The sequence below is a fragment of the Heterodontus francisci genome, chromosome 3 (assembly GCF_036365525.1).
Source record: "Heterodontus francisci isolate sHetFra1 chromosome 3, sHetFra1.hap1, whole genome shotgun sequence".
Classification (NCBI taxonomy): Eukaryota; Metazoa; Chordata; class Chondrichthyes; order Heterodontiformes; family Heterodontidae; genus Heterodontus; species Heterodontus francisci.
The window spans coordinates 11,064,201-11,091,786 of NC_090373.1; the positions used below are offsets into that span (position 1 = coordinate 11,064,201).

Sequence of the window (27,586 nt, forward strand, 5' to 3'; positions counted from 1 at the left end):
AAGGGCCCATTGGGTGATATTCACCATTGACAGCCCAAGTAGGTAAATCCCTGTAGCAGTCACTCACAGGAAATCCTGAACAGGAAAATGAAAATCAATCTTTAACTTTATTAACAATAAAGTTGACTATTATTTAAAACACTTGCATCGCAAAAGCATAACTGTTACAATTTTAGGGTATTTCCTTCGACATTCTGTCAGTTACAGCTAGCCATTCCTGTACGCAATCTGAGGATATTATTGCTTAGAGGAATGTCTGTACTGCCCTATATCTAAAGACACAATAGTGTAACTCAAGAGTACACTAGTATCCCCTTGTGATTTGAACTGGATATTCCTGTCTTCTGCATTTGTGCTTCTGCAATATCTCAGAACATTGACTGAGACAATATTTGGTGAAATGAGGCTTGTAATAAATCAACAAGCTGCTTCATTTCACACTAGTCTACACAGTTGCTGGCACTCTTGACTCTGAATAAGGCGGCTGTGGGTACAAGTCCCATTCCAGTCTTTGAGCACAAAAATCTAGACTGACACTCCAGTGCAATACTGAGGGAGTGCTGTAGTGTTAGAGGTGCCGCTTTCAGATGAGACATAAAATGAAGGCCCTGTCAGTCTTCTCAGGTGGATGTAAACGATCCCATGTCATATTAGATGCATTTGGTGTAGTATGGATTTTAGCAAAGAGAAGGGTGGTAGAGGCAGAAACCCTCATAACATTTAAAAAGTACTTGGATATGCACTTGAAGTGCTGTAACCTACAAGGCTATGGATCAAGAATTGGAAAGAGGGATTAGGCTATATGTTTCCCTGTCGTCCGGCATAGACACGATGAGCCGAATGGCCTCCTTCCACGCTGTAAATTTCTATGATTCAACAATTCTACAGCGGTTATGATCGGACTTAGTTCATTCAATCAATTTAATTTATCCAAGAATAATTTCATGGGAGTTTTTTTTCCTCTGTTTAAAAACTAAGGGGGGGCTATCTACCTTTAAGGCTGAGAGAAGTTTTTATATTCTCTGGGCACAACGTTTGCAAGCTGCAAGCCTGTTTCCTAGGCAACAGCAGGAGAGAGAGGCCACCTGCTGTACTGTATCAGTTGACTGTGGGTAAAAACTGGCTAGAACCATTTTGAACTGGTAGTCGAGTGAAGCATGCTCTACATGAAGTAAGGATTTTTGTCTCTCTCTCAGCAGAAGAATCTACATTGACCTACAGGCTGTGTTATTGCCCAAAGACGAAAAAACCCCTGGAAAGGAACATTTGCATTGTTGGAGGTAGCAAATTCCTTTTTACTTCCAATCTCCAAGAAGTCTGTGCCTCAGGAGTGACTCTCTGTTGCCTGTTTGTGCTTTCTGGAATTTTCAGTAAAGTTTCTACTGATAGTCAATTTAAAAATCCAAATAGACCTGTTGAAAGAACTGTGTGATGCCTGCTGCAACTGAAGTGCTTTGAACGCCTATCCATTAAAGACTGTTCGTCAAATTCGCCTGGAGGCTTCAAGTGGCATCTGACTATTCGACTCTGGGACACCTTACCGAACCAGGGACGTAAATCACCAGGTCTTATAACCCAGCTATTTATTTATTCCTAAGAAACAGCTCTAATTTTAAACATCATTTTGTAACTGGTTAACTGTTGGTTTTTGAATGTATGTGTGTGTACATTAAGGTCAGCAGAAATAAGAAGTTATAAAGTCTTTTAGACATAGATTTATCTCAATAGTGTTTAAGATTTAGGTTATTAATGAATAGTTAATTTGTTGTTGTTTAAAGATACCTGGTTTGGTGTATTTTATTCTGGGGGTTAATAAAGTGTTTAATTTGGCTAATTTCCGGTAGGTGGGAAAACTTTAATAATATGCTGTGACCTGTGGAGTAATGGGACTGAACTGACAGTGCATTACTCTCGCCTCGGTCATAACAATAATACAAAATTAAGTTGCCACATTTCCTCACATCAGTGGGTTAGTCTCAGCCTTGCAGCTTTCTGTTTCAAAAGCCTGATTGTCTAAGTCACCATCTATCTTATATCCATCTGCTCACAAACAAAAAAAAGCCTGCTAACCGCCTGCCTAACAGTAATAAGCACTGTAACAAAACAACAGAATATACCTGGCAAACAAGGGATGGTTTTTCAAATACATCAGTCAGCACGAGGAACTTCAGCCAAGTGGCTGCACAGTATTGGAAAATGAATATCTACATCACATGGAGCATAGCTGGCCCTGATTGATCCACCATGGAAGTAATGGGTGGACAGCCCAAACTGTAGTTCTTCCAGACCTGAAGTTGCTTTCCTCACTTATTATGGTATGTTGCATTATTTTTGTTACAATATTAGCACACACATAAATAGTCCTGCGCCCAGACATACACGAGGCTACGAGGTCATCTCTGACGTGAATTTAAACATTTATATTTAATTATTTCTACAAAGGCTATTTGCTGCAAAGTAATTGTGTATGAAGGACTTTGAGATACTTGTAACATGATAATGCACTTTGTTAGTGTTTTCTTATAAATGATTTTCCAAATTGAGACCAAAATATGCATTTTTCAGAGAGGCTAAAATACCACTGATGAATCACATAAAACAGTGTGTATTATTATCTGCTCCAAATTAAACAGCTCTAAGCCCTCACTTGAACACAGCAGCATTATCAAGTCACAGCTAGACTGTACAGTTTAACCTTAATTTCGTTACAAAATGTGCAACACTACACTTATATAGAGCAGAAATGCTAAAAGTCAATACACCGTCCCCTTCTCTCCCAGTCTCCATAGCGGGTAGGCTCAGGGCCTCTTGGTCCATCCCTTTCCTTTGTAACTGGATTGATGTTATCAGGGAACCCTAAAAGACAGAGCATCAGTTATATAATTGTCAATTGTGTAACCTGTGCCATATAAATAAACTGCACACAGGAGACTAGAGGTACAAACAGGTAGTATGAAAAAAGAGGGTATAGCATTTCACATCAACCCAATTCTAATTTTATCAAACAAACTATTATAGCATACAGTAGTCTAGTGGTTAAAGTACTGATTACCAACCTCGAGATTGTGAGTTCAAATCTCATTATGGCAAGTCGTGAAATTGAATTTAATAAATGTGGTAATGACCACAAGAGCTGCCATACTGCTGTAGAACCCAACTGATTCACTAATATCCTTTACGGAAGGAACCTGCCATTCCTAGCTGACCTGCATTGCATAACTTCAATCCAAGGGCTAGCTGACTCAATGCCCTTACACAATTAGGGAATAAATACTGCCCACATCCCAAAACAAATAAAAAGTACCATCTTGCTTGGTGGGGGTGGTAAGTAACCATGGGCTAGGCTGAAATAAAAGATCAGCTCCATTATAAGCCATCATTTATTTTATGGTCTCTCCTGCGCACAGAGTTTTAGACTCATATGTGGGAAATATTATAACAAGTACAGTACAACTCCAGTTACATATATTACAATAAGGTCTTAATTTAAATTCACTTGTAATGCACACATGTACCTTTATATTGTGCCAGACTTGATTCACACCCACAAGAAGGGATGTGGAATCAAAAGTGCCCTGCTTCTGTACACCTCCAACTGACTGGGCAGAGCTCCACTGGTAATGGGTCACTCTCTTACTTAGGGAACCATGGTGGGGAGGGGGGCGGGGAGGCAAATTTAAGTCGAGAGGAGCAAAAACTATGGGCTCTTTCCCTTGGGAAATGGGATGCAAGAATTCAAGCGAGATAAAGCATGTACAGCCAGGACTTCGGTATTGTACCATTACAGTACTGCCTGCTGACTTTCTGCATTACACAGTACTTTAAGTCCAAGGCACGCAGACGTGAAATGATATGGCAGACAACTGGTTTAGCCATTCACTGCCAGGTCTGGTTGGACCACACAAAGCACTATCAGGTCCTGCTCTCGTCTTCAAAAACTGCTTAATATTCCAGGATCATCCAGGAATGCAAAGATAACTCCGGGCTTCTTTTTCCTACTACAAACCATTTTCTTAAGCCCCTCTCCCCTGTCTCCTCCACCCTCACACCCAACAATAAGTATGAGGAGCTCATGGGCTTCTTTGTTACTAACTTTGAGATCATCCGATCAGCTGCCTCTGCCGCGTCCCTCCCTTCCCCGAGCCCACCGGGTCAAAGCTCCTATAATGCTTCCCCTGCCCTGAACTTGTATCTTTCTCTAGTTTCTCTATCTCCCCTCATATCTTCTCTGAGCTCATATTGTTCATGAGACCCACTTCCTCTCCCTCGACACTATTCCCACTAAACTACTGGACCACCCAACTTCCCTTCCTGGCTCCCGTGTTAGCTGACATTGTGAACGGTTCTCTCTCCTCAGCTTCTGTCCCTCTCTCCTTCAAATCTGCCAACATCACCCCTCTCCACAAAAAAGCAACCCTTGACCCTTTCACCTTTGCAAACTACCTTCCCATCTCCAACCTCTCTTTCTTCTCCAAAGTCCTTGAATGTGTTGTTGCCTCCTAAATTTGTGCCCATCTTTCCTGGAACTCCACGTTTGAATCAGGTTTCTGCTCCTGCCACAGTACTGAAACAGCTCTTACCAAAGTCACAAGTGACATTCTACATGAATTATGACACAGTTGACCACACTATCCTCCTCCAACACCTCTTCACCATCATCCAGATGTGTGGGATTGCATTTGCCTGGATCCATTCTTTTCTAATCGTAGCCAGAGAATCATCATCAATGGATCCTCTTCCCACTTCCACACCATTACCTCTGGTGTCCCCCAAGGTACTATCCTTGGTCCCCTCTTTTTTCTCACCTACACTCAGCTCCTCGGCAACATCATCCAAAACCATGTTAGTTTTCACACATACAGTGACGACACCCAGCTCCAACTCACCACCACCACCTCTCTCAACCCCTCCAATGTCTCTATAAATTATCAGACTACTTATCCAACATCTAGTACTGAATGAGCAAGAAATTTTTCCATTTAAATACGGGGAAATCTGAAGCCATTGTCTTTTGTCCCTCTACTGACTCCATCCCTCTCTTTGGCTGAGGCTGAATCAGACAGTTCATTTTTTTTTTTTATTTCTTTCATGGGATGTGGGCATCGCTGGCAGGCCAGCATGTGTTACACATCCCTAATTGCCCTTGAACTGAGCAGCTTGCCACGCCATTTCAGATGGCATTTTAAGAGTCAACCACATTGCTGTGGGTCTGGAGTCACTTGCCGGCCAGACCAGGTAAGGACATCAGATTTCCTTCCTTAAAGGACATGAATGAACCAGATGGGTTTTACGACAATCAATGATAGTTTCATGGCACCATTACATTCAATTCACCATTACATTCAATTCTAGATTTTAATTAATTAAATTTAATTTCCAAACTGCCGAGGTGGGATTTGATCCCATATCCCCAGGGCATTAGTCTGGGCCTCTGGATTACTAGTCCAGTGACATTACCACTACACCACTGTCTCCCCTAATTTGACCCCAAGGTGAGCTTTCAACCACATGTCCAAACCATCACTAAGACCGCCTATTTCCACTTTGCCCCTGAAGTTCTTCTGCTGCTGAAGCTCTCATCCATGCCTTTGTTACCACTAGACTTGACTATTCTGACATGCGTATGGCTGGCCTCCCACATTCTACTCTCCATAAACTTGAGGTCATCCAAAGCTCCGCTACCCATGTCCTGACTCGCACAAATCAGGTGAACTCATCAAGTGAGAACCAGGCCATTTACAGTAAGTCGAGAGAGGAGGTGAAGAGGGAAATGACTGACAAAGAGAGAATATGAAAACAGATTGGCAGTCAACAGAAAAGGGAACTCAAAGATCTTCTACCAGCCTGTAAATAGTAAACACATAGTAAGAGGCACAGTGGCGCAGTGGTTAGCACCGCAGCCTCACAGCTCCAGGGACCCGGGTTCGATTCCAGGTACTGCCTGTGTGGAGTTTGCAAGTTCTCCCTGTGTCTGCGTGGGTTTTCTCCGGGTGCTCCGGTTTCCTCCCACAAGCCAAGACTTGCAGGTTGATAGGTAAATTGGCCATTCTAAATTGTCACTAGTGTAGGTAGGTGGCAGGGAAATATAGGGACAGGTGGGGATGTTTGGTAGGAATATGGGATGAGCGTAGGATTAGTATAAATGGGTGGTTGATGTTCGGCACAGACTCGGTGGGCCGAAGGGCCTGTTTCAGTGCTGTATCTCTAATCTAATCTAATCTAAGAGGAGGAGTGGGGCCTTATGGGACAGAGAAGGTAATATATGCTTAGAGGCGCAGGACAAGGTTAATGTACTTAATGTGTACTTTGTATCAGTGTTCATTAATGAAATGGAGGCTGACAAAATATCAGTAGAAGCAGAGAGAGTAGAGGCAATGGACAGGATAAAATTTGAGAGGGGGAGGTACTAAAAAGGCTGGCTATGCTTAGGGTAGATAAGTTACCAGGTCCGGATGGCTTGCATCCCAGTTTGCTAAAGGAAGTGGGGTCGGAGACAGCAGAAGGACTTGCCATAATCTTCCAATCTTCCCTGGGCACGAGGGAGGTGCCAGAGGATTGGAGAGTGGCAAATGTGACACCCTTATTCAAGAAAGGGTGTGAGGTCAGTCCTAGCGACTACAGGGCAGTTTGTTTAACATCAGTGGTGGGTAAGGGTTTAGAAACAATAATCAGGGAAAATATCAGCAGACACTTAGAGAAGTCCAAGTTAACTAAGAGTAGCTTGCATGGATTTGTAAAAGGCAGATCATGCTTGACTAATCTAATCGAATTTTTTGTAGGTTAATGAAGGGAATGCAGTGGATATTGTTTATATGGGTTTTAAGAAAGCGTTTGATAAGGGACCACATAAAAGGCTGGTTAACAAAATTGAGGCTCATGGAATAGAAAGGAGGGTCAGTATCCAATTGGGTAAAAAATTGTCTTTAGGACAGAAACAGCGAGTCGTAGTAAATAGCTGCTTTTCAGACTGGAAGATGATAGTGGTGTTCCCCAAGGATCAGTGCTGGGACCACTGCTTTTTTTGCTATATATAAATGACGTGGATCTTGGAATACAGAGTAGAATCTCAAAATTTATTGATGACACCACACTTGGAGGAGTGGCAGAGAGTGAGGATGATATGAATTGCCTGCAACAGGACATAGATAGGCAAGCAGAATGGGCAGAGAGGTGGCAGATGGAATTTAACACAGACAAGTGTGATGTGATGCATTTTGGCAGAAGGAATTAGGGAGAGGCAATATATAAATGGCACAGTTCTAAAGAGTATGCAGGAACAGAGGGACTTTGGGAGTTCATGTGCATAGATCGTTGAACGTGGAAAGACATATTGAGAAAGTGTTAGTAAAGCATATGGGATCTTGGGCTTCATAAATACAGGCATTAACTACAAAAGCAGAGAAGTTATGCTGAACCTTTATAAAGCTCTGTTTAGGTCCGAACTGGAGTATTGCATCCAGTTCTGGTCACCACACTTCAGGAAGGATGTGAGGGTCCTTGAGAGGGTGCAGAGGAGAATTATCAGAATGATTCCTGGGATGGGGGATTTTAGTTACAAGGTTAGGTTGGAAAAACTGGGTTTGTTCTCCTTAGAACAAAGGACATTGAGGGGAAATTTAATAGACGTATACAAAATTATGACAGGTTTACATAAGTTAGACAAGGAAAAACTGTTCCCATAAACAAATGGTACGAGGACTAGGTGACACAGATTGAAAGTTTTGGGTGAAAAATGCAGGGGGAATATGAGGAAGCACCTTTTTACACAGTGGGTGGTAATGATCTGGAACTTGCTGCCCACAAGGGTGGTGGAAGCAGAGACGATCAATGACTTCAAGAGGAAGTTGGATGACCACCTGAGAGAAATAGACTTGCAGGGCTACGGGGATCGAGCCAGGGAGTGGGACTGACTGCATAGCTCCATGGAGAGCCGGCATGGACTCAATGGGCCAAATGGCCTCCTTCTGCTGTAAATTATTCTATGACTCTAAATCCCATTCAGCCATCACCTCCGTGCTTGCTGACCTGCACTGGCACCCGGTGAAACAGCACCTCGATTTTAAGATTCTCATCCTTGTTTTCCAATCCCACCATGGACTGGCCCTCTCTATCTCTGTAATCTCCTCCAACCCTCCAAGATCTCTGTGCTCCAATTCCAGACTCTTGAGCACCCCCAATTTTAATCCCTCCACCTTGGACGGCCGTGCCCTCAGCTGTCCAGGCCCTAAGCTTTGGAATTCCCTCCTTACACCTCTCCATCTCTCTCCCTCGCTTTCCTCCTTTTAGACACTCCTTAAAACCTACCTCTTTGACCAAACTTTTGGTCATCTGACCTTATATCTCTATGTGGCTCGGTGTCATATTTTGTTTCTCATGTCTCTGAGAGGCACATTGGGACATTTTATCCATTAAAGGCGCTATATAAATAAAAGTCGGTCTTGTACTTATAAATGCAAGAGTGATCTTGAACTGCGGACATGCAATATAATACTTCAACAGGATCACTGACACTAAAAATAATAGGTCACAGAGCTTATCCCTTTAACATTCAGTGCCAGCTTGTCGAGTTGGCACACGTCTGTAGGATATGGCAAAGTGCCCACAGGACTCCAAGCAGGCTGACTGGCTGTAGTTTTCTGCTGAAGCATGCTAATTGCTCCTTAATTTCCATTCACTAATTATAAAACTAGTATTCAAAAAATAAACTCACCATCTGTAAAAAAAAAATTAATGCCTTAAAAAACAATTCCAAAAAAAAGTAAACAATCATACAAGTCTTTTACTATGCCACCAAAATTAAACTACTGCAAGTTCAGTCCCACAAACCTCTGAGGTTTTGTTATGGTTAAATGTCAAGTTTTTTCTTATTTATTTAGATTTAGTTCTTCAATGAATAGTCATGAAGAATATGGTAAATAATTTATAGAGCTTCCAATCTGATTTACAATCCAGTGCAAGCGAGCAGCATAATGAAGCAAAACATTAAAATGCATTGGCACAGTGGCAGCTTACAAGTTCAATGTTGTACTCCAATGAGTTTCTGCTCCCTGTGGTATTGCCATGTGAGTGCTTCAGCTCAGGGAACAGGGAAAATCAAAGGACATGTGGTCCAAGCTGCTTTCCTGCACTTGCCAGCAGCTGGGTCAGAGCAGGCACACCCAGTCACTCACCTGCCCTCAGCACCAGTCCACAATATCATAGAGAGTTTGCTCGCAAATAAAAAATTCTGATGCAATCACTGGCAAACAAGTTGCCTCTTTGTAAGGTTTCAAACTTCATTATGTGAACTCCTGCATTAAATACAGCAGACCAGCCCCAAAACAAAGAGCACTCACTTTCCAGGGGGTCTTTTCCCACTGAGTCCTGCTGTGGACGATCCAAGCTGCCGACAGGGGTTTCAGGCTTTTTCAATGGTTCCTTTATGAGCCTCTCTTGGCCCTCAGTTTTAGAACTCGCTGATCTCCAGAGGTTCCACAGCACAAAACCTGTGAATGGTACAATGTGAAAAAAAAGCATTTAACGTATCTGCAAGCTTATCTAAGAGTACTTTAGATAAGGGAGTGAAATGAAACTAGTCACACTTTGGTGTAAAGTTATTAACAAACCAATGCTGAAATGCAGTCAGTGTAGATACCGATAATCAATCTCATGACAACTTGCGCGCTGAATTCCAAACAATACTGTTTGCTAATGTGGAGGGTGCTCAGTGAATCAATGTTACTTTGACTTAAATATATTTATGGCACTCTGCTCCGGATTTTCTGTTAGGGTTTACTCCCTTAGCCTTGGTCTCTCCTGAGGCGCCCACAAGGCACTGAGGTTGTTAGGGCACCTGCCCAGGGATAGCAGCTAACAAGTAAGCTGCATGATATCATGGAGCGAGAGGGAAGGGGGGACGGGGTGCGGCAGATGCCGGGGGGAGGAGGTGGGCGGAAAGGGGTGCAAGGGGGGAGGGGGTGAGAGGGGAGGGTACGGGGGGGGAGGGGGGAAGGAAGAGGTTGCGAGGGGGAGCCGGGAAGGGGGTGCGAGGTGGGTGAACTGGGATGGGGGTGCGGGAGGAGAGGGGGTGGGGGGAAGGAGGTGCGAGAGGGGAGCTGGGAAGTGGTGTGGGTGGGGAGGGTGAGGGGGTGGGGGGAAGGGGGTGCAGGGGGGAGGGGGTGGGGGAAGGGGTTGCTAGGGGGGAAAGGGGGGGGGGGGTGTCCGGCGGGGGTCGCGACCCTGGTGAGCGGGCCAGCCCACAGCCTCCTCGATATCAGTGTCCTCCAGGCTGACGCTGCGCTCGTGGCGGTCATGTGTCACCTTTGGCATGTTTCCGGCAGTTGCTGTAGCCATACCGGTGCCAAATGTCATGCCCTGCACTCCTTTAGACCCCACTAGGAAGGTCCAGAGGGGGGTTTTGACGCTTGGGCAACTCACAACCTCCATACATCCGCCCAGGCATGCGCCATGGAGAGGTCACTCCATAGTCGCCTCACAGCGACCAAATCAACATGGAAGGCAGCAGTTACGGGCTATAAGTCCAGCTCAATTGGTGTAGAGATTGGGCGCCACGGGTTGCCTTTGTCAATGGGAGAGGTCATCGCATCTCACTGACAGCTACCGCCCGCCTCAAACCGGGCAGCCCCCAGTCAGAAAGGTTCTGTCCCGCCACAGTCCACCTGCTTCAATGGGTGCTTGTAGCTCAGGGTCACTGCCCGATAACTGGACTGTAACACCGCACCAAACAGCACGACAAAAAAAGGAAAGGTACCAGCCCTTCGTTTTGCAAGCTGCAATGTCAGAACTATGTGTCCTGGCCTGTCGAAAGACCTTAGACAAATCAACGATTCTCGGAAGACCGCCATCATTAACAACGAGCTCAGCAGACTTAATGTTGATATTGCAGCACTTCAGGAGGCATGCCTCCCTGCGAGCGGATCTCTAAGAGAGCAAGACTACACCTTCTTCTGCCAGGGTAGGGATCCTGAAGAACCAAGACAGCATGGAGTGGGCGTTGCCATTAGAAACTCTTTGCTCAGCTTCAAATGGCTCAGAACGCATACTGTCCATCCGACTGCTCACCGCCTCTGGTCCAGTACACCTACTCAGCATCTATAATCCAACACTCTGCTCCCCACCTGAAGTTAAAACCAGTTCTACGAGGAATTCCATAATATCATTAGTAGCATCCCCAATACCGAACATTTGTTCCTGCTGGGGGACTTTAATGCCAGGGTTGGGGCCGACCATGACTCATGGCCCTCCTGCCTTGGGCGCTATGGCATTGGAAGGATGAATGAGAATGAACAGAGACTGCTGGAGTTGTGTACCTATCATAACCTCTGCATCTCCAACTCATTCTTTCATATAAATCCTGTCACCTGGTTTCTTGGAGGCATCCAAGATCACGTCATTGCCACCAGCTGGACCTCATCGTCACAAGGCGAGCCTCTTTAAACAGCGTTCAAATCACACGCAGCTTCCACAGTGCGGACTGCGACACCGACCACTCCCTGGTGTGCAGCAAAGTTAGACTCAAACCAAAGAAGCTGCATCACTCCAAGCAGAAGGGCCGCCTGCGCATCAACACTAACAGAATTTCTTCTCCACTGCTGTTACGTAAATTTCTAAATTCACTTGAAAAAGCCCTTCAAAACACTCCTACAGGGGATGCAGAGACCAAGTGGGCCCACATCAGAGACGGCATCTATGTCTCAACAATGACCACCTTTGGCAAACGTGTGAAGCAGAATGCAGACTGGTTTCAATCTCACACTGAAGAGCTGGAACCTGTCATAGCCGCTAAGCGCATTGCACTGTTGAACTACAAGAAAGCCCCCAGCGAGTTAACATCCGTAGCACTTAAAGCAGCCAGAAGCGCTGCACAAAGAACAGCCAGATGCTGCGCAAATGACTGCTGGCAACACCTATGTAGTCGTATTCAGCTGGCCTCAGACACCGGAAACATCAGAGGAATGTATGATGGCATTAAGAGAGCTCTTGAGCCAACCATCAAGAAGATTGCCCCCCTCAAATCTAAATCAAGGGAAACAATCACTGACCAACGCAAGCAAATGGACCGCTGGGTGGAGCACTACCTAGAACAGTACTCCAGGGAAAATGTTGTCACTGAGACCGCCCTCAATGCAGCCCAGTCTCTGCCAGTCATGGATGAGCTGGACGAACAGCCAACAAAATCGGAACTCAGTGATGCCACTGATACTCTAGCCAGTGGAAAAGCCCCTGGGAAGGACGGCATTACCCCTGAAATAATCAAGAGTGCCAAGCCTACTCTACTTTCAGCATTCCAAGAACTGCTTTGCCTGTGCTGGGATGAGGGAGCAGTACCACAGGACATGCGTGATGCCAATATCATCACCCTCTATAAGAACAAGGGTGACCGCGGTGACTGCAACAACTACCGTGGAATCTCCCTGCTCTGCATAGTGGGGAAAGTCTTTGCTCGAGTCGTTTTAAACAGGCTCCAGATGCTGGCTGAGCGTGTCTACCATGAGGCACAGTGTGGTTTCCGAGCAGAGAGATCCACCATTGACATGCTGTTCTCCCTTCGTCAGATACAGGAGAAATGCCGCGAATAACAGATGCCCCTCTACGTTGCTTTCATTGATCTCACCAAAGCCTCTGACCTCATCAGCAGACGTGGTCTCTTCAGACTACTAGAAAAGATCGGATGTCCATCAAAGCTACTCAGTATCATCACCTCATTCCATGACAATATGAAAGGCACAATTCAGCATAGCGGCGCCTCATCAGACCCCTTTCCTATCCTGAGTGGTGTGAAACAGGGCTGTGATCTCGCACCTACACTGTTTGGGATCTTCTTCTCACTGCTGCTCTCACATGCATTCAAGTCTTCAGAAGAAGGAATTTTCCTTCACACAAGATCAGATGGCAGGTTTTTAAAAATTTTTTTTTAGAGATACAGCACTGAAACAGGCCCTTCGGCCCACCGAGTCTGTGCCGACCAACAACCACCCATTTATACTAACCCTACAGTAATCCCATATTCCCTACCACCTCCCTACACTAGGGGCAATTTACAATGGCCAATTTACCTATCACCTGCAAGTCTTTTGCTGTAGGAGGAAACCGGAGCACCTGGCGAAAACCCATGCAGACACAGGGAGAACTTGCAAACTCCGCACAGGCAGTACCCAGAATCGAACCCGGGTCCCTGGAGCTGTGAGGCTGCGGTGCTAACCACTGCCTGTCTAAGAGCGAAGACCAAAGTACGGAATGTCCTCATCAGGGAACTCCTCTTTGCTGACGATGCTGTATTAACATCCCACACAGAAGAGTGTCTGCAGAGACTCATCGACAGGATTGCGGCTGCCTGCAATGAATTTGGCCTAAACATCAGTCTCAAGAAAGCGAACATTATGGGACAGGACGTCAGAAATGCTCCATCCATCAATATTGGCGACCATGCTCTGGAAGTGGTTCAAGAGTTCACCTACCGAGTCTCAACTATCACCAGTGACCTGTCTCTCGATGCAGAAATCAACAAGTGCATGGGAAAGGCGTCCACTGCTATGTCCAGACTGGCCAAGAGAGTGTGGGAAAATGGTGCACTGATATGGAACACAAAAGTCCAAGTGTATCAAGCCTGTGTCCTCAGTACCTTGCTCCATGGCAGCGAGGCCTGGACAATGTATGTCAGCCAAGAGTGATGTCTCAATTCATTCCATCTTCGCTGCCTCCGGAGAATCCTTGGCATCAGGTGGCAGGACCAGATCTGCAACGCAGAAGTCCACGAGGCGGCCAACATCCCCAGCATTTACACCCTACTGAGCCAGCGGCGCTTGAGATGGCTTGGCCATGTGAGCCGCATGGAAGATGGCAGGATCCCAAGGACACATTGTACAGCGAGCTAGTCACTGGTATCAGACCCACCGGCCGTCCATGTCTCCGCTTTAAAGACGTCTGCAAACGCAACATGAAGTCCTGTGACATTGATCGCAAGTCATGGGAGTCAGTTGCCAGTTATCGCCAGAGCTGGCGGGCAGCCATAAATGTGGAGCTAAAGAGCGGCGAGTCGAAGAGACTTAGCAGTTGGCAGGAAAAAAGACAGCAGCACAAAGGGAGAGCCAACTGTGCAACAGCCCCGACAACCAATTTTATCTGCAGTGCTGTGGAAGAGTCTGTCACTCTAGAATTGGCCTTTATAGCCACTCCAGGCGCTGCTCCACAAACCACTGACCACCTCCAGGCGCTTACCCATTGTCTCTCGAGACAAGGAGGCCAAAGAAGAAGATTTATGGCACTATTAAACCCTGAAGCAAAATTATTAGCTAAATGAGAACCTATTATGCAAACATATGAAAACGACAGGCAGAAATAGAGGAGCTGGTTCATCAAACCTGTCACAAAAATCTCTGCTGCAATTAAGCATTGTGACTCCCAAAGCTAGCATCCACCAGGATCCTGGGAGACGCAGATTTTAAACAACCTCAGGCCAGTTCAAGGAAATACAGAGTTCTGGGAAATTCCTCTCTGACCCCCAAAGGCAATCAGAATAAGTTCCAGAATCACAGTCACTCGGCCTATAATATTTAATGCAGTGACCAGTTTTGAAAGAAATAAAGGGCATCCTGCATAATTCAAGGAGAATCAGACAGCTCAGGAGGCCATTCAGCCCACTGTATCTCCACCTCTCTCGGAAAGACCTATGCAATTAGTCCCTCTCCCTAGCTCTTTCCCCATACCCTGTAAATGTTTCCTTTTCAAGTATTTACCCAAATCTGTTTTGAAACTTACTAAAGAATTTGCTTCCACCACCCTTTTCAGGTAATGCATTCCAGATTGTAACAACTCGCTACATTCAAAAAATTCTCATCTTCTCCTGGTTCTTTTGTTAATTATCTGCACTCTGTGTCCTCTGGTAACTGACCCTCCTGCCAATGGAAGCAGTTTCTCCCTATCTACTCCATCAAAACCCTCATCATTTTGAACACCTCTATTTCATCTCCCTGTAACCAACTCTTCTCTAGTCTCTCCACATAGAACCTCATTTTTGGTAAATCTCCTCTGTATCCTCTTCAAGGACTTGACATCTTTCTTAAATTCCAGAATTGGGCCCAATACTCCAGCTGAGCCTAACTAATGATTTATAATGGTTTAGCTTAATTTCTTTGCTTTTGTACTCTCTGCCTCTATTAATAAAGCCCAGGCTCCCGCATACTTTTTAACAGTCTTATCAACTTGTCCTGTCACCTTCAAAGATTTGTGTTTGTGAACCCCCAGGTCTCTCTGTTACTGCACTCCCTTTAAAATTGTACCATTTAGTTTATATTGCCTCTTTTCATTCTTCCTGCCAAAATGCATCACTTCACACCTCTCGGCACTGAATTCCATCTGCCATGTGTCTTTCCATTTCACCAGTTTGTCTCTGTCCGTTACTGTTACTACCTTCCTCATTGTTTACTGCATTCCTGACTTTTCTGTTACCTGCAAATGTTGAAATTATGCCCTATATACCAAGTCTAGGTTATTAATATATATAAAAAGGGTAATGGCCCTAATAGCGAACCCTGAGGGCCACCACTGTATACCTCCTCCAGTCTGGAAAAACAACTGCTCACCACTAGTCTATAATAAAAGCAAAATACTGCGGATGCTGGAAATCTGAAATAAAAACAAGAAATGCTGGAACCACTCAGCAAGTCTAGCAGCATCTGTGGAAAGAGAAGCAGAGTGGCGGCACAGTGGTTAGCACCACAGCCTCACAGCTCCAGTGACCCGGGTTCAACTCTGGGTCCTGCCTGTGCGGAGTTTGAAGTTTCTCCCAGTGACTGCGTGGGTTTTCACCAGGTGCTCCGGTTTCCTCCCACAGCCAAAGACTTGCAGGTTGATAGGTAAATTGGCCATTATAAATTGTCCCTAGTATAGGTAGGTGGTAGGGAAATTGAGGAAAGGTGGGGATGTGGTAGGAATATGGGATTAATGTAGGATTAGTATAAATGGGTGGTTGATGGTCGGCATAGACTCGGTGGGCCGAAGGGCCTGTTTCAGTGCTGCATCTCTAAATAAATAAAATTAACGTTTCGGGTCAGTGACCCTCCTTCTTCCGAAGAGTGGTTTGTTATTGCATGTCTTACTACTCTGATACTGTGTGCTAAGATTCCAACACACTAAACCCCAGTGACAAATAATTTAAAGAGACTATTTTCTGAGCATTGATTCAGGCAGACTTTGGTGCAGTAAGAACATCACCAAAAGTCCTCGTGAGACCAGTGGGGAAGGTTAAAGCCCAGGGAATAGCTGACAATTTATGTATTGAGATCAAATGAAAAACAGCTTTGTTACAGAAGGGAAAGGGTGACAATAACTGGAAAGTATCCTGCCTGGAAACAAGTAACCTGCATATGAAATACAATGACTGCAGTAGTATTAAACTTGGAGATTACATCATGGAATCATACAGTGCAGGAGGCCATTCGGCCCACTGTGCCTGTGCCAACTCTTTGAAAGAGCTATCCAATGAGCCCTGTTCTCTTTCCCCATAGCCCTGTCAAATTTTCCCCTTCAAGTAGTTATCTAATACCCTTTTGAAAGTTAATCTTGAATCTGTTTCCATCACCCTTTCAGGCAGAACACTCCAGATCATAACAACTGATTGCATAAAAAAAGTCATGTCGCCTCTTGTTAACAACTCATCTGCCAGTGGAAGCAGTTTCTCCTTATTGACTCTATCAAAACCCTTCATGATTTTGAACACCTCTATCGAATCTCCTCTTATCATTCTCTGCTGTGCATCCAGCTAGATGAGCAGGTAACAGTAAAAAATTAAATGCAATTGGGCTGAGGTATGGAAAATGGACCAAAAGCAAAAAGTGCTGGAAATAAGAACAAAGAACAGTACAGCACAGGAACAGGCCATTCGGCCCTCCAAGCCTACACCGATCATGATGCCTGTCTAACTAAAACCTTCTGCACTTCCGAGGTCCATATTCCTCTATTCCCATCCTATTCATGTATTTGTCATGATGCCTCTTAAACGTCGCTATCGTACCTGCTTCCACCACCTCCCCCGGCAGCAAGTCCCAGGCACTCACCACCCTCTGTGTAAAAAACTTGCCTCGCACATCCCCTCTAAACTTTGCCCCTCGCACCTTAAACCTATGTCCCCTAGTAACTGACTCTTCCACCCTGGGAAAAAGCTTCTGACTATCCACTCTGTCCATGCCACTCATACTTTGTAAACCTCTATCAGGTCGCCCCTCCACCTCCGTCGTTCCAGTGAAAACAATCCGAGTTTATCCAACCTCTCCTCATAGCTAATACCCTCCAGACCAGGCAACATCCTGGTAAACCTCCTCTGTACCCTCTCCAAAGCCTCCACATCCTTCTGGTAGTGTGGTGACCAGAATTGCACGCAATATTCCAAGTGTGGCCTAACTAAGGTTCTATACAGCTGCAACATGACTTGCCAATTTTTATACTCTATGCCCCGACCAATGAAGGCAAGCATGCCGTATGCCTTCTTGACTACGTTACCCACCTGTGTTGCCACTTTCAGTGACCTGTGGACCTGTACGCCCAGATCTGTCTGCCTGTCAATACTCCTAAGGGTTCTGCCATTTACTATATACTTCCCACCTGCATTAGACTTTCCAAAATGCATTACCTCACATTTGTCCGGATTAAACTCCATCTGCCATTTCTCCGCCCTAGTCTCCAACCGATCTATTGTATCCTCTGACAATCCTCATCACTATCCACATCTCCACAAACCTTTGTGTCGTCCGCAAACTTACTAATCAGACCAGCTACATTTTCCTCCAAATCATTTATATATACTACAAACAGCAAAGGTCCCAGACTGATCCCTGCGGAACACCACTAGTCAGAGCCCTCCATTCAGAAAAGCACCCGTCCACTGCTACCCTCTGTCTTCTATGACTGAGCCGGTTCTGTATCCATCTGGCCAGCACACCTCTGATCCCGTGTGACTTCACCTTTTGTACCAGTCTGCCATGAGGGACCTTGTCAAAGGCTTTACTGAAGTCCATATAGATAACATCCACTGCCCTTCCTTCATCAATCATCTTTGTCACTTCCTCAAAAAACTCAATCAAATTAGTGAGACACAACCTCCCCTTCACAAAACCATGCTGCCTCTCGCTAATAAGTCCATTTGTTTCCAAATGGGAATAAATCCTGTCCCGAAGAATCCTCTCCAATAATTTCCCTACCACTGACGTAAGGCTCACCGGCCTGTAATTTCCTGGATTATCCTTGCTACCCTTCATAAACAAAGGAACAACATTGGCTATTCTCCAGTCCTCTGGGACCTCACCTGTAGCCAATGAGGATACAAAGATTTCTGTCAAGGCCCCAGCAATTTCCTCCCTTGCCTCCCTCAGTATTCTGGGGTAGATCCCATCAGGCCCTGGGGACTTATCTAACTTAATGTTTTTCAAGACGCCCAACACCTCCTCCTTTTTGATAATGACATGACCCAGACTATCTACACTCTCTTCCCTAGACTCATCATCCACCAAGTTCTTCTCTTGGGTGAATACTGATACAAAGTACTCATTTAGTACCTTGCCCATTTCCTCTGGCTCCACGCATAAATTCCCTCCTCTCTCCTTGAGTTGGCCAACTATTTCCCTGGCTACCCTCTTGCTCTTTATATATGTATAAAAAGCCTTGGGATTCTCCTTAATCCTGTTTGCCAATGACTTTTCATGACCCCTTTTAGCCCTCTTGACTTAAGTTCCTTCCTACTTTCTTTATATTCCTCAAGGGCTTCGTCTGTTCCCAGTCTTCTAGCCCTTACAAATGCTTCCTTTTTCTTTTTGACTAGGCTCACAATATCTCTCGTTATCCAAGATTCCTGAAACTTGCCAAACTTATCCTTCATCCTCACAGGAACATGCTGGTCCTGGATTCTAATCAACTGACATTTGAAAGACTCCCACGTCAGATGTTGATTTACCCTCAAACAGCCGCCCCAATCTAAATTCTTCAGTTCCTGCCTAATATTGTTATAATTAGCCTTCCCCCAATTTAGCACCTTCACCCGAGGACTACTCTTATCCTTATCCATAAGTACCCTAAAACTTACGGAATTATGGTCACTGTTCCCGAAATGCTCCCCTACTGAAACTTCGACCTGGCCAGGCTCATTCCCCAATACCAGGTCCAGTACGGCCCCTTCCCTAGTTGGACTATCTACATATTGTTTCAAGAAGCCCTCCTGGATGCTCTTTACAAATTCTTCCCCATCCAACCCCCAAGCACTAAGTGAGTCCCAGTCAATGTAGGGGAAGTTAAAATCACCCACCACAACAACCCTGTTGCTTTTACATATTAACCTCTTAAACAACAAGCTTATTACTATAACGGGAGATATCGTACCAGGAACGGGCACAGTGGTTAGCACCGCAGCCTCACAGCTCCAGGAACCCGGGTTCGATTCCGGGTACTGCCTGTGTGGAGTTTGCAAGTTCTCCCTGTGTCTGCGTGGGTTTCCTCCCACAAGCCAAAAGACTTGCAGGTTGATAGGTAAATTGGCCATTATAAATTGTCACTAGTATAGGTAGGGAAATATAGGGACAGGTGGGGATGTTTGTTGGGAATATGGGATTAGTGTAGGATTAGTATAAAAAATGGGTGGTTGATGTTCGGCACAGACTCGGTGGGCCGAAGGGCCTGTTTCAGTGCTGTATCTCTAATCTAAAAACCTAGCCAAGTTGATGGAAGGAGAAAAGGTATGGGTATGTGGCCAAGGCAGAGTAGGAGTAATTGTCCAGAGAGATGATAATCACAGACTGACAGAATTGTTACAGCGCAGAAGGTGGCCATTCGGCCCATCGTATCTGCACCAGCTCTCCGAGTGGGCAATCACTTAGTGCCATTCCCCCGCCTTCTCCCCATAACCCTGTACATTCTTTCTTTTCAGATAACTATCTAATTCCCTTTTGAATGCCTCCATTGAACCTGCCTCCACTACACTCTCTAGCAGTGTATTCCAGATCCTAACCACTCGCTGTGTGAAAAAGTTCTTCCTCATGTCGCCATTGCTTCTTTTGTCAATTACTTGAAATCTAATTCTTGATCCTTTCACCATTGGGAAAGGTCACAGACCTGAAACGTTAACTTTGTTTCTCTCTCCACAGATGCTGCCTGACCTGTTGAGTGTTTCGAGCACTTTATTTTTATTTCTGATTTCCAGAATCTGCAGTATTTTTGTTGCCTTAGAAATGATATAGATTCATTGGAAAGATGTTCAGATATGATTCAAGGCCTTACGTGACTCAGGTCTAAACTTACCTTTGCTGGAGAAAAGACCAACAAATGCTTTAAAAAAAACTAAAGTTGGCCGAACGAAGATTTTTAAATCGGACAATAAGCATTAGACTGGAGGATGCAGATACAAGCAGTGTTAAAACATTAAAAAAATACTTTTTTCTTCTTTCAACAGACTGATGGAGCGATTCCCAGGGAAGAGAAGAAACATGTCAACATAAACAGTTAGGGAACAAATATGACAATAAACAGAACTGGCAACTAAACATTGCAGGTTACGACAATCAGAAAGGATCAGGAAGAATAGGGTGGGGTAGCTATAGTAATTAAAGATGACAGTGGCAGCAGTAAAAAAAAAGACAATGAACAAGAGATTAGAAAAAGAATCCATATGGACTGAAATAAAAGACAAGGGTTTGATTATGTTAATAGGGGCATACTACAGAGCAGCTAATAGTGTAAAGGAAGTGGAGGAAGAAATGTATCAGCAAATATGTGAAGTGAGTAAAGGGCAGAATAATAATCATGGGACTTTTTTAACAACCTCCAAAGATAGTGATAAGAGGCAGTGAAATGGGTACAAGGGATAGAGATTTTACAATGTGTGCGGAGGAAAAGAGGTTGAGGAGGTTTTGGTGGGGGTTGCTGGTAAAGATCTTTACGATTATGACAGGGTCAACATAGAGATGATTCCACTTGTCGGGGAGACCAAAATCTAGGGACCATAAAAATAGGACAACTATTATTAAATGCAATAGGGAATGCAGGAGAGTGGAACTCGAGGCGAATAGTATAGGTGCATTGAAGGGAAAGCTGGATAAACACATGATAGAGAAAAGGAGAAGGACATAGTGATGGGGTTAGATGTGGCGGAGTGGGAGGAAGCTGATATAGAGCAGCTCAGAATATTTGTGCCCAGTGTCCTGTACAGTCTGTGTGTGAGAGGAGATCCAAAGCCAGCTGACATCCTGACACAGGCGGCTGTCTTAACTGTGAAGAAGCTTATTTAAGGGTTAGAGACACCAACAGCAAGATTTATTCCCCTGGAGCTGTGGGATCCCGAACGTCGTTCAGGACCCCCCTGTCCCCACTCTCACTTACTCTGCCGGCCCCTCATCGCCCAGGCCCGGGCCGCAACCACTGTCATTCCCGCCGCCATGTTCCCGTTGCCCACGTGACCCCGGCCGGTCGGCCCCGCCCCCGACTTGCAGCTGTCAATCAGGCCGGGGCTGCCTCAAACAGTGAAGAGCACGCGTTTCTATCCGCAATTATTAATAGCAGAGTGGCGCAGCGGAAGCGTGCTGGGCCCATAACCCAGAGGTCGATGGATCGAAACCATCCTCTGCTAATTGGTATTTTTAATTTCTATAGTGGGAAAAGCACAAGCTGCTCAGGATGTGCAATAAACACAAATTTTACCCAGAATTAATGTTTTAAAAAATTCTTCTCAAAATTACTCCAGGTAGAGGTAACAGTAATGGTAAATGTGATATATATAATATGATAAAACGATTTAATATGGGGAGTCATAGAATCATTTACAGCATCAGAGAGGAATACCAAGGTGCACAGGAGAGATTGCACAGGAGTAGGGAATAATCAGTTAGTGGGTGGGTTCAGATGGGAGAAAGTAGTAAAGTATAAATCAGGATTAATATGCATGTATGTGATGCATTGAGTGTTGTTAATCAGATTGGTGAGTTAGAGGCGCAGATTGCCATGTGGAAATATGATGTTGTGGCTACAACAAGAGAAATGGCTCAAAGAAGGGCAGGACTGAGTGTTAAATATTCCTGGACACAAGGTGATCAGGATAGATAGGAAAGAAAGAAAAGGGGTGAGAGTGGCGATATTAATGAAGGAGAGCATTGTAGTGCTGGAGAAAAAGGATGTGCCAGAGGGGTCAAGAGCTAGAGCGAAGGAACAAAAAAGGTGCCGTTACATTGCTCGGTGTTGTCTACAAACAGGAAGTATGAAGAGGAATAAATTTGCAAGGAAATTACAGAGAGGTGCAAAAATTATAGGATAGTTATAATGGGGGACTTTAATTATCCAAATATTGACTGGGATAGTGGTAGTGTAAGTATGCTTCCAGTCCAAAGAGAAAGGAGGCACTGCTAGACTGGGTCCTTGCAAATGGGGTGGGCCAAGTGGATCAAGTGTCAGTAGCAAAACGTTTAGGGGGACAGTGATCATTGTATCATAAAGTTTAGGTTGGCTATGAAAAAGGACAAAGAACAATCTGGAGTAAGAATGATTAACTGGGGGAAAACCAAATTCATTGGATTTGGGCCAAATAAATTGAAATCAAATAAAAGCAAAATACTGCGGATGCTGGAAATCTGAAACAAAAACAAGAAATGCTGGAATCACTCAGCAGGTCTGGCAGCATCTGTGGAAAGAGAAGCAGAGTTAACGTTTCGGGTCAGTGACCCTTCTTCGGAAATCAAATGTTGGTAGGAAAAATGGTAGCTGAACAATGAGCTACCTTCAAAGAAGCGTTCGGGCACAGTCAAGGTATGTTCCCTCGAAGTGGAAAGATAGGGCAAATAAATCCAGCACTCCCTGGATGACAAAAGAGTTAGAGATAAAGATGAAGAAGAAAAAGTGTGCTTATGACAGATGTCAGGTAAATAATACAAGGGAGAACCAGGGTGAATATAGAAGGTTCAGAGAGGAAGTGAAAAAGCAAATAAGAGAAGCAAAGCGAGTGTATGAAAAGAGACAGGCAGCTAACATAAAAGGGAATCCCAAAGCCTTCTATAGGCATATAAATAGTAAAAAGGTGGTCAAAGGGGGAGTACGGCTGACAAGTGGTGACAAGTGATAGGAAGCTCTGGGTCACGGACTGAATGGAGGTGTTCCACAAATCGCTGGACCAGTCTGTGTTTAGTCTCCCCTGTGTAGAGGAGACCACATTGTGAGCAGCGAATACAGTATACTGAATTGAAAGAAGTACAAGTAAATCACTGTTTCATGTGGAAGGAGTGTTTGGGGCCCTGGACAGTGGGAAGGGAGGAGATAAAAGGGCAGATGTTGCATCTGCTGTGTTTGCATGGAAAGGTGCCGTAGGAAAGGGGGGAGGTGTTGGGGATAACTGAGGAGTGGACCACAGTGTCATGGATGGAACAGTCTCTTTGAAATGCTGAAAGGGGAGGGCAGGGAAAGATGTGTTTGGTTGTAGCATCACGCTGGAGGTGGCGGAAATGGCAGAGGATGATCTATTGAATACGAAGGCTGGTGGGGTGGAAGGTGGGGACAAGGGGAACCCTATCTTGCTTATAGGAGGGAGGGGAAGGGGTAAGAGCAGAAGCGCATGAAACAGATCGGACATGGTTGAGTGCCCTGTCAATCACAGTGGGGGGAATCATTGGTTGAGAAAGTGGAAGACATTTCGGAAGCACAAGTATAGAAGTTGCATTGTCTGAACTGATGCAACAGAGATGGATGGTGTACTTAGCTATGGTTAGGATGATGTATCCTGTGAGGATTGCCCCAAACATTGAAACTGCTGGTCTTTGTACGATCTCTCAGACTGTACTGGCTATTTTTGACATGTGAAGTCCAAATAAAGACCAGCTCTTATTGAGGTTTCCAGCTTAGGTGTCAACTTCACACAGAACAACAACTTGCATTTATATAGCACATTTAATGCAGTGACACAACCCAAAGTACTTCAAGAACTGAAGTCCAAGGAAAGAGGGAGAGAGTCCAGGTCCATTGACTGGCGAGACTGATTGCATCATAGTGGGATCTGGCTATAGTTTCAGGGTGACCACCAGTGGATTATGGGATTACAACCACTTACATGCAGGATATCAGGGCATTGCAACTATTACTAGCAGTTTCAGATGGACTATCAGTGAGCTATTGTATTACTGTTGGTTATAAGGGGAATCTGAATGTTATTAGTATTAGTATTTGCTTTCAGTGCAATTTCAGTGAGATAGTAGAACAACAACAACTTGTATTTATATAGCAACTTTAACATAGTTGTGACAAAAACCACACCTGCCAAATGGAAACATATTAATTTTGTCATATGGAACACTGTATATACTATTACTGGACCTTGAACATACTTGTTTAAAAAAGACCACAGAGCAGTGGCTGAAAAGATGGCTGCACATTTACATTCTGAGAGACAGTTGCACAGAGAGACAATGGAAGTGCTCCCTGATTCAATTAACCAGATGGGTGTTGTCGATAGTGATGATCAAAAGACATTGAGAGTCCTATCTGTATAAGAGGCAGCATTCCACCCCGCCACCCCCCCCACCCTGCCCCCCACCACTGAGTATGTCTAGTAAACTTTGAAGAATCAACAAACCTCGCAGACTATGCTGTTTCAAACAAAGAGCTAGTCACATGACTAACCTGCTGACCAATCTGGGAATTAATTGAATTGTGCATCACAGTAAAGTTTTGAGACAGACTGCAATTTGAAGACCAAAGAGAAATGGGGTCTCTCTCTCTCTCTCTCTCATGTAAAGTTCCAGGGAACCATGGAAGTAACTTAAGCCTCAAGACAGAAGATCCTGCAGCCTTCTGATATCAGCGAAACAAGTTTGAAAGTGTGCACTGGGCCTCAATGAGAACTGCACGACTTAACTTCAATCAAAGACTTTACATCCAACCCAAAATCAGTAACTGAATTCCATCAACTACTTCAAACCTTCCTCCCTTAAATTATTTCTCCTCCTCTGTATCTATTTGTATGTGTGTTTATTGAGTATGCATGCAAGCATGGTTGTGTCATGTATTCTTAGTAGTTTTAACCGAGTTGCAGTTTTAAGATTAATAAACTTACACCTTTCTTGTTTAAATCTGAGAAAACATGTCTGGTTGATTTCTTTAAATTACAATTAGAGAGCAGTGAGCAGGGACTAACTGAGAGTGAAGCTAAAAACATGGTGTTTTAAAAGTTAAACCATGTTACGGCCAAACCAGGAGAAGGTCAAGAGGGGAGCCCTAGACCCTTCCTCACCTGCTCGTAACACAGTAAACATCCTGAGGTGCTTCACAGGCACAATTTCAAATAAAATGTGACACCAAGCCACGTAAGGAGATATTAGATCAGATGACCAAAAGCTTGGTCAAAGAGGTAAGTTTTAAGGAATGTCTTAAAGGAGGAAAGTGAGGGGGAGAGACAGAGAGGTTTAGTGAGGGAATTCCAGAGCTTGGGGCCTCGGCAACTGAAAGCACAGCCACCAATGGCGGAGCAATTAAAATCAGCGATGCTCAAGAGGCCAGAATTAGAGGAGTGCAGATATCTTGGAGGGGTGAGGGGCTGGAGGAGATTATAGAGATAAGGAGGGGCGAGGCCATGGAGAGATTTGAAAACAAGGTTGAGAATTTTAAAATCAAGGTGTTGCTTAACCGGGAGCCAATGTAGGTCAGTTGCCAAGTGCTGTAGGGTTAGAAACCCTACCTGATCTCACCCACATCTGGGTGTGACCTGGGCAAGTTTGTAGGCAAATGGGAAACCCCTGTACAGCTGTCAGAACATATTTAATGAGGCAATTGTTCCTGTTTTTAATCCAGAATTCTGCCTTTAACAGCCAGCGCCTGGGCTTCCTGAGTTGTAGGAAACTCACCGGAGTCAATTAACGGGGAGTCATTAACCAATGAAACTGACAGGCTGGAAAGCCTTTAAAATGTGAAACTGCATAGCTGCTGCCCTGCCTATGTGAAAGACGTGCTCATAGCACTTGTTCTGACAGCCTGATCTCACTGTTTCACAGGTGATTTTCCCATTTTTAGAAGTCATTTCACCTTCCTTGGATTTTACTCATCTTGATCTGATCTACCCTGCTGTCAGCCTTCACTACAGCCTGGCAGCAGCTTTTTCAGCTATACCATAGACATCTGAAGAGGAACAAGAGGAACAGCACCAGCAGTAGCACCAGCTGCCTTCTCCTCAGCCACATGTCACTCCACAAGGAGAGAGTAGATGGACAATGAGATCCAGCTGGAAGGAGGTGAGACAGGCAGAGGATCAGCTCTCTCGGAATGTCTGAGTATCAGTGTCTCAGGAGGCTCTGGCTTTTACAGCAGGTCACTTCTGACATCTGCAGCTTCTTGAAATAAGACCTTCTTCCCAGTGGAGCATGTGGGCACGCATTGCCCGTGCCCAATAGGGTGCCTGTCACTGCAGGGACACCCCAGTGCTCTCTGCTTCTCCCCAAGGTTGTGTGCTCTCTTCTCCTGCAAGGAGAGAATCACAGAATCATTACAGTGCAGAAGGAGGCCACTTGGTCCATCGTGTCCACACTGGTTGCCCGAAAGAGCAATTCCCTCAGTTCCATACCCCTGCCTTCTCCCCATAACCCTGCACATTCTTCCTTTTCGTATAACTGGCCAATTCTCTTTGAATGCTTCAATTGAACCTGCCTCCACCATGTTCTCAGGCAGTGCATTCCAGACCTTAACCACTTGCTGCGTGAAAAAGTTTTTCCTCATGTCACTTTTGCTTCTCTTACCAAATACTTTAAATCTGTGCCCTCTCATTCTCGATCCTTTCACGAATGCCTAATCGGTAAATGAGATGCTGTTCCTCGAGCTTGCGTTGATGTTCACTGGAACACTGCAGCAATCCCAGGACAGAGATGTGAGCATGAGAACAGGGGGGAGTGTTGAAATGGCAAGCAACCGGAAGCTCAGGGTCCTGCTTGCGGACTGAGCGGAGATGTTCCGCAGAGCGGTCACCCAATCTGCGTTTGGTCTCCCCAATGCAGAGGAGACCACATTGGGAGCAGTGAATACAGTATACTACATTGAAAGAAGTACAAGTAAATCACTGCTTCACCTGAAAGGAGTGTTTGGGGCCTTGGATAGTGAGAAGAGAGGAGGTAAATGGGCAGGTATTACACCGAAGATGCGTGGGAATTTCATATCTGAAATTCCTCATCTCTGGAACCATTGTCATGAATCTTTTCTGTACTCTCTCCAATGCCCTCACGTCTTTCCTAAAGTGCGGCGCCCAGAACTGGACGCAGTCCTCCAGCTGAGGACGAACTAGTGTCTTATACAAGTTCAACATAACTTCCTTGCTCTTGTTTAGTTTAGTTTAGAGATACAGCACTGAAACAGGCCCTTCGGCCCACCGAGTCTGTGCCGACCATCAACCACCCATTTATACTAATCCTACACTAATTCCATATTCCTACCACATCCCCACCTGTCCCTATATTTCCCTACCACCTACCTATACTAGGGGCAATTTATAATGGCCAATTTACTTGCCAACCTGCAAGTCTTTGGCATGTGGGAGGAAACCGGAGCACCCGGAGGAAACCCACGCAGACACAGGGAGAACTTGCAAACTCCA

General features: G+C 45.0%; 1 protein-coding gene and 1 non-coding gene across 2 annotated transcripts; one reads left to right on the forward strand and one right to left on the reverse strand.

Annotated features, from left to right (window-relative positions):
• Nucleotides 1-88: 88 nt before the first annotated feature.
• Nucleotides 89-21,445, reverse strand: sdhaf4 (succinate dehydrogenase complex assembly factor 4). The gene is made up of 3 exons (XM_068020125.1): nucleotides 21,358-21,445; nucleotides 9,336-9,485; nucleotides 89-2,856 (listed from the first exon to the last, which is right to left on the reverse strand). The coding sequence occupies exons 1-3, from the start codon at nucleotides 21,413-21,415 to the stop codon at nucleotides 2,747-2,749; spliced, it is 318 nt and encodes a 105-aa protein (XP_067876226.1). The 5' UTR covers nucleotides 21,416-21,445; the 3' UTR covers nucleotides 89-2,746.
• Nucleotides 21,446-21,532: 87 nt separating this feature from the next.
• trnam-cau (transfer RNA methionine (anticodon CAU)) lies at nucleotides 21,533-21,604 on the forward strand. Its single transcript has one exon. It is a non-coding gene; the product is annotated as a tRNA-Met (tRNA).
• Nucleotides 21,605-27,586: the final 5,982 nt, after the last annotated feature.

Excerpts from the sequence above, each read along its gene's own strand:
- sdhaf4 (XM_068020125.1), bottom strand. The coding sequence starts at position 21,415 with ATGGCGGCGGGAATGACAGTGGTTGCGGCCCGGGCCTGGGCGATGAGG. Across the intron at positions 9,486-21,357 it reads GGCGATGAGGGGCCGGCAGA|GTTTTGTGCTGTGGAACCTC; the intron begins GTAAGTGAGAGT and ends TACCATTCACAG. Across the intron at positions 2,857-9,335 it reads GGGAAAAGACCCCCTGGAAA|GGTTCCCTGATAACATCAAT; the intron begins GTGAGTGCTCTT and ends TCTGTCTTTTAG.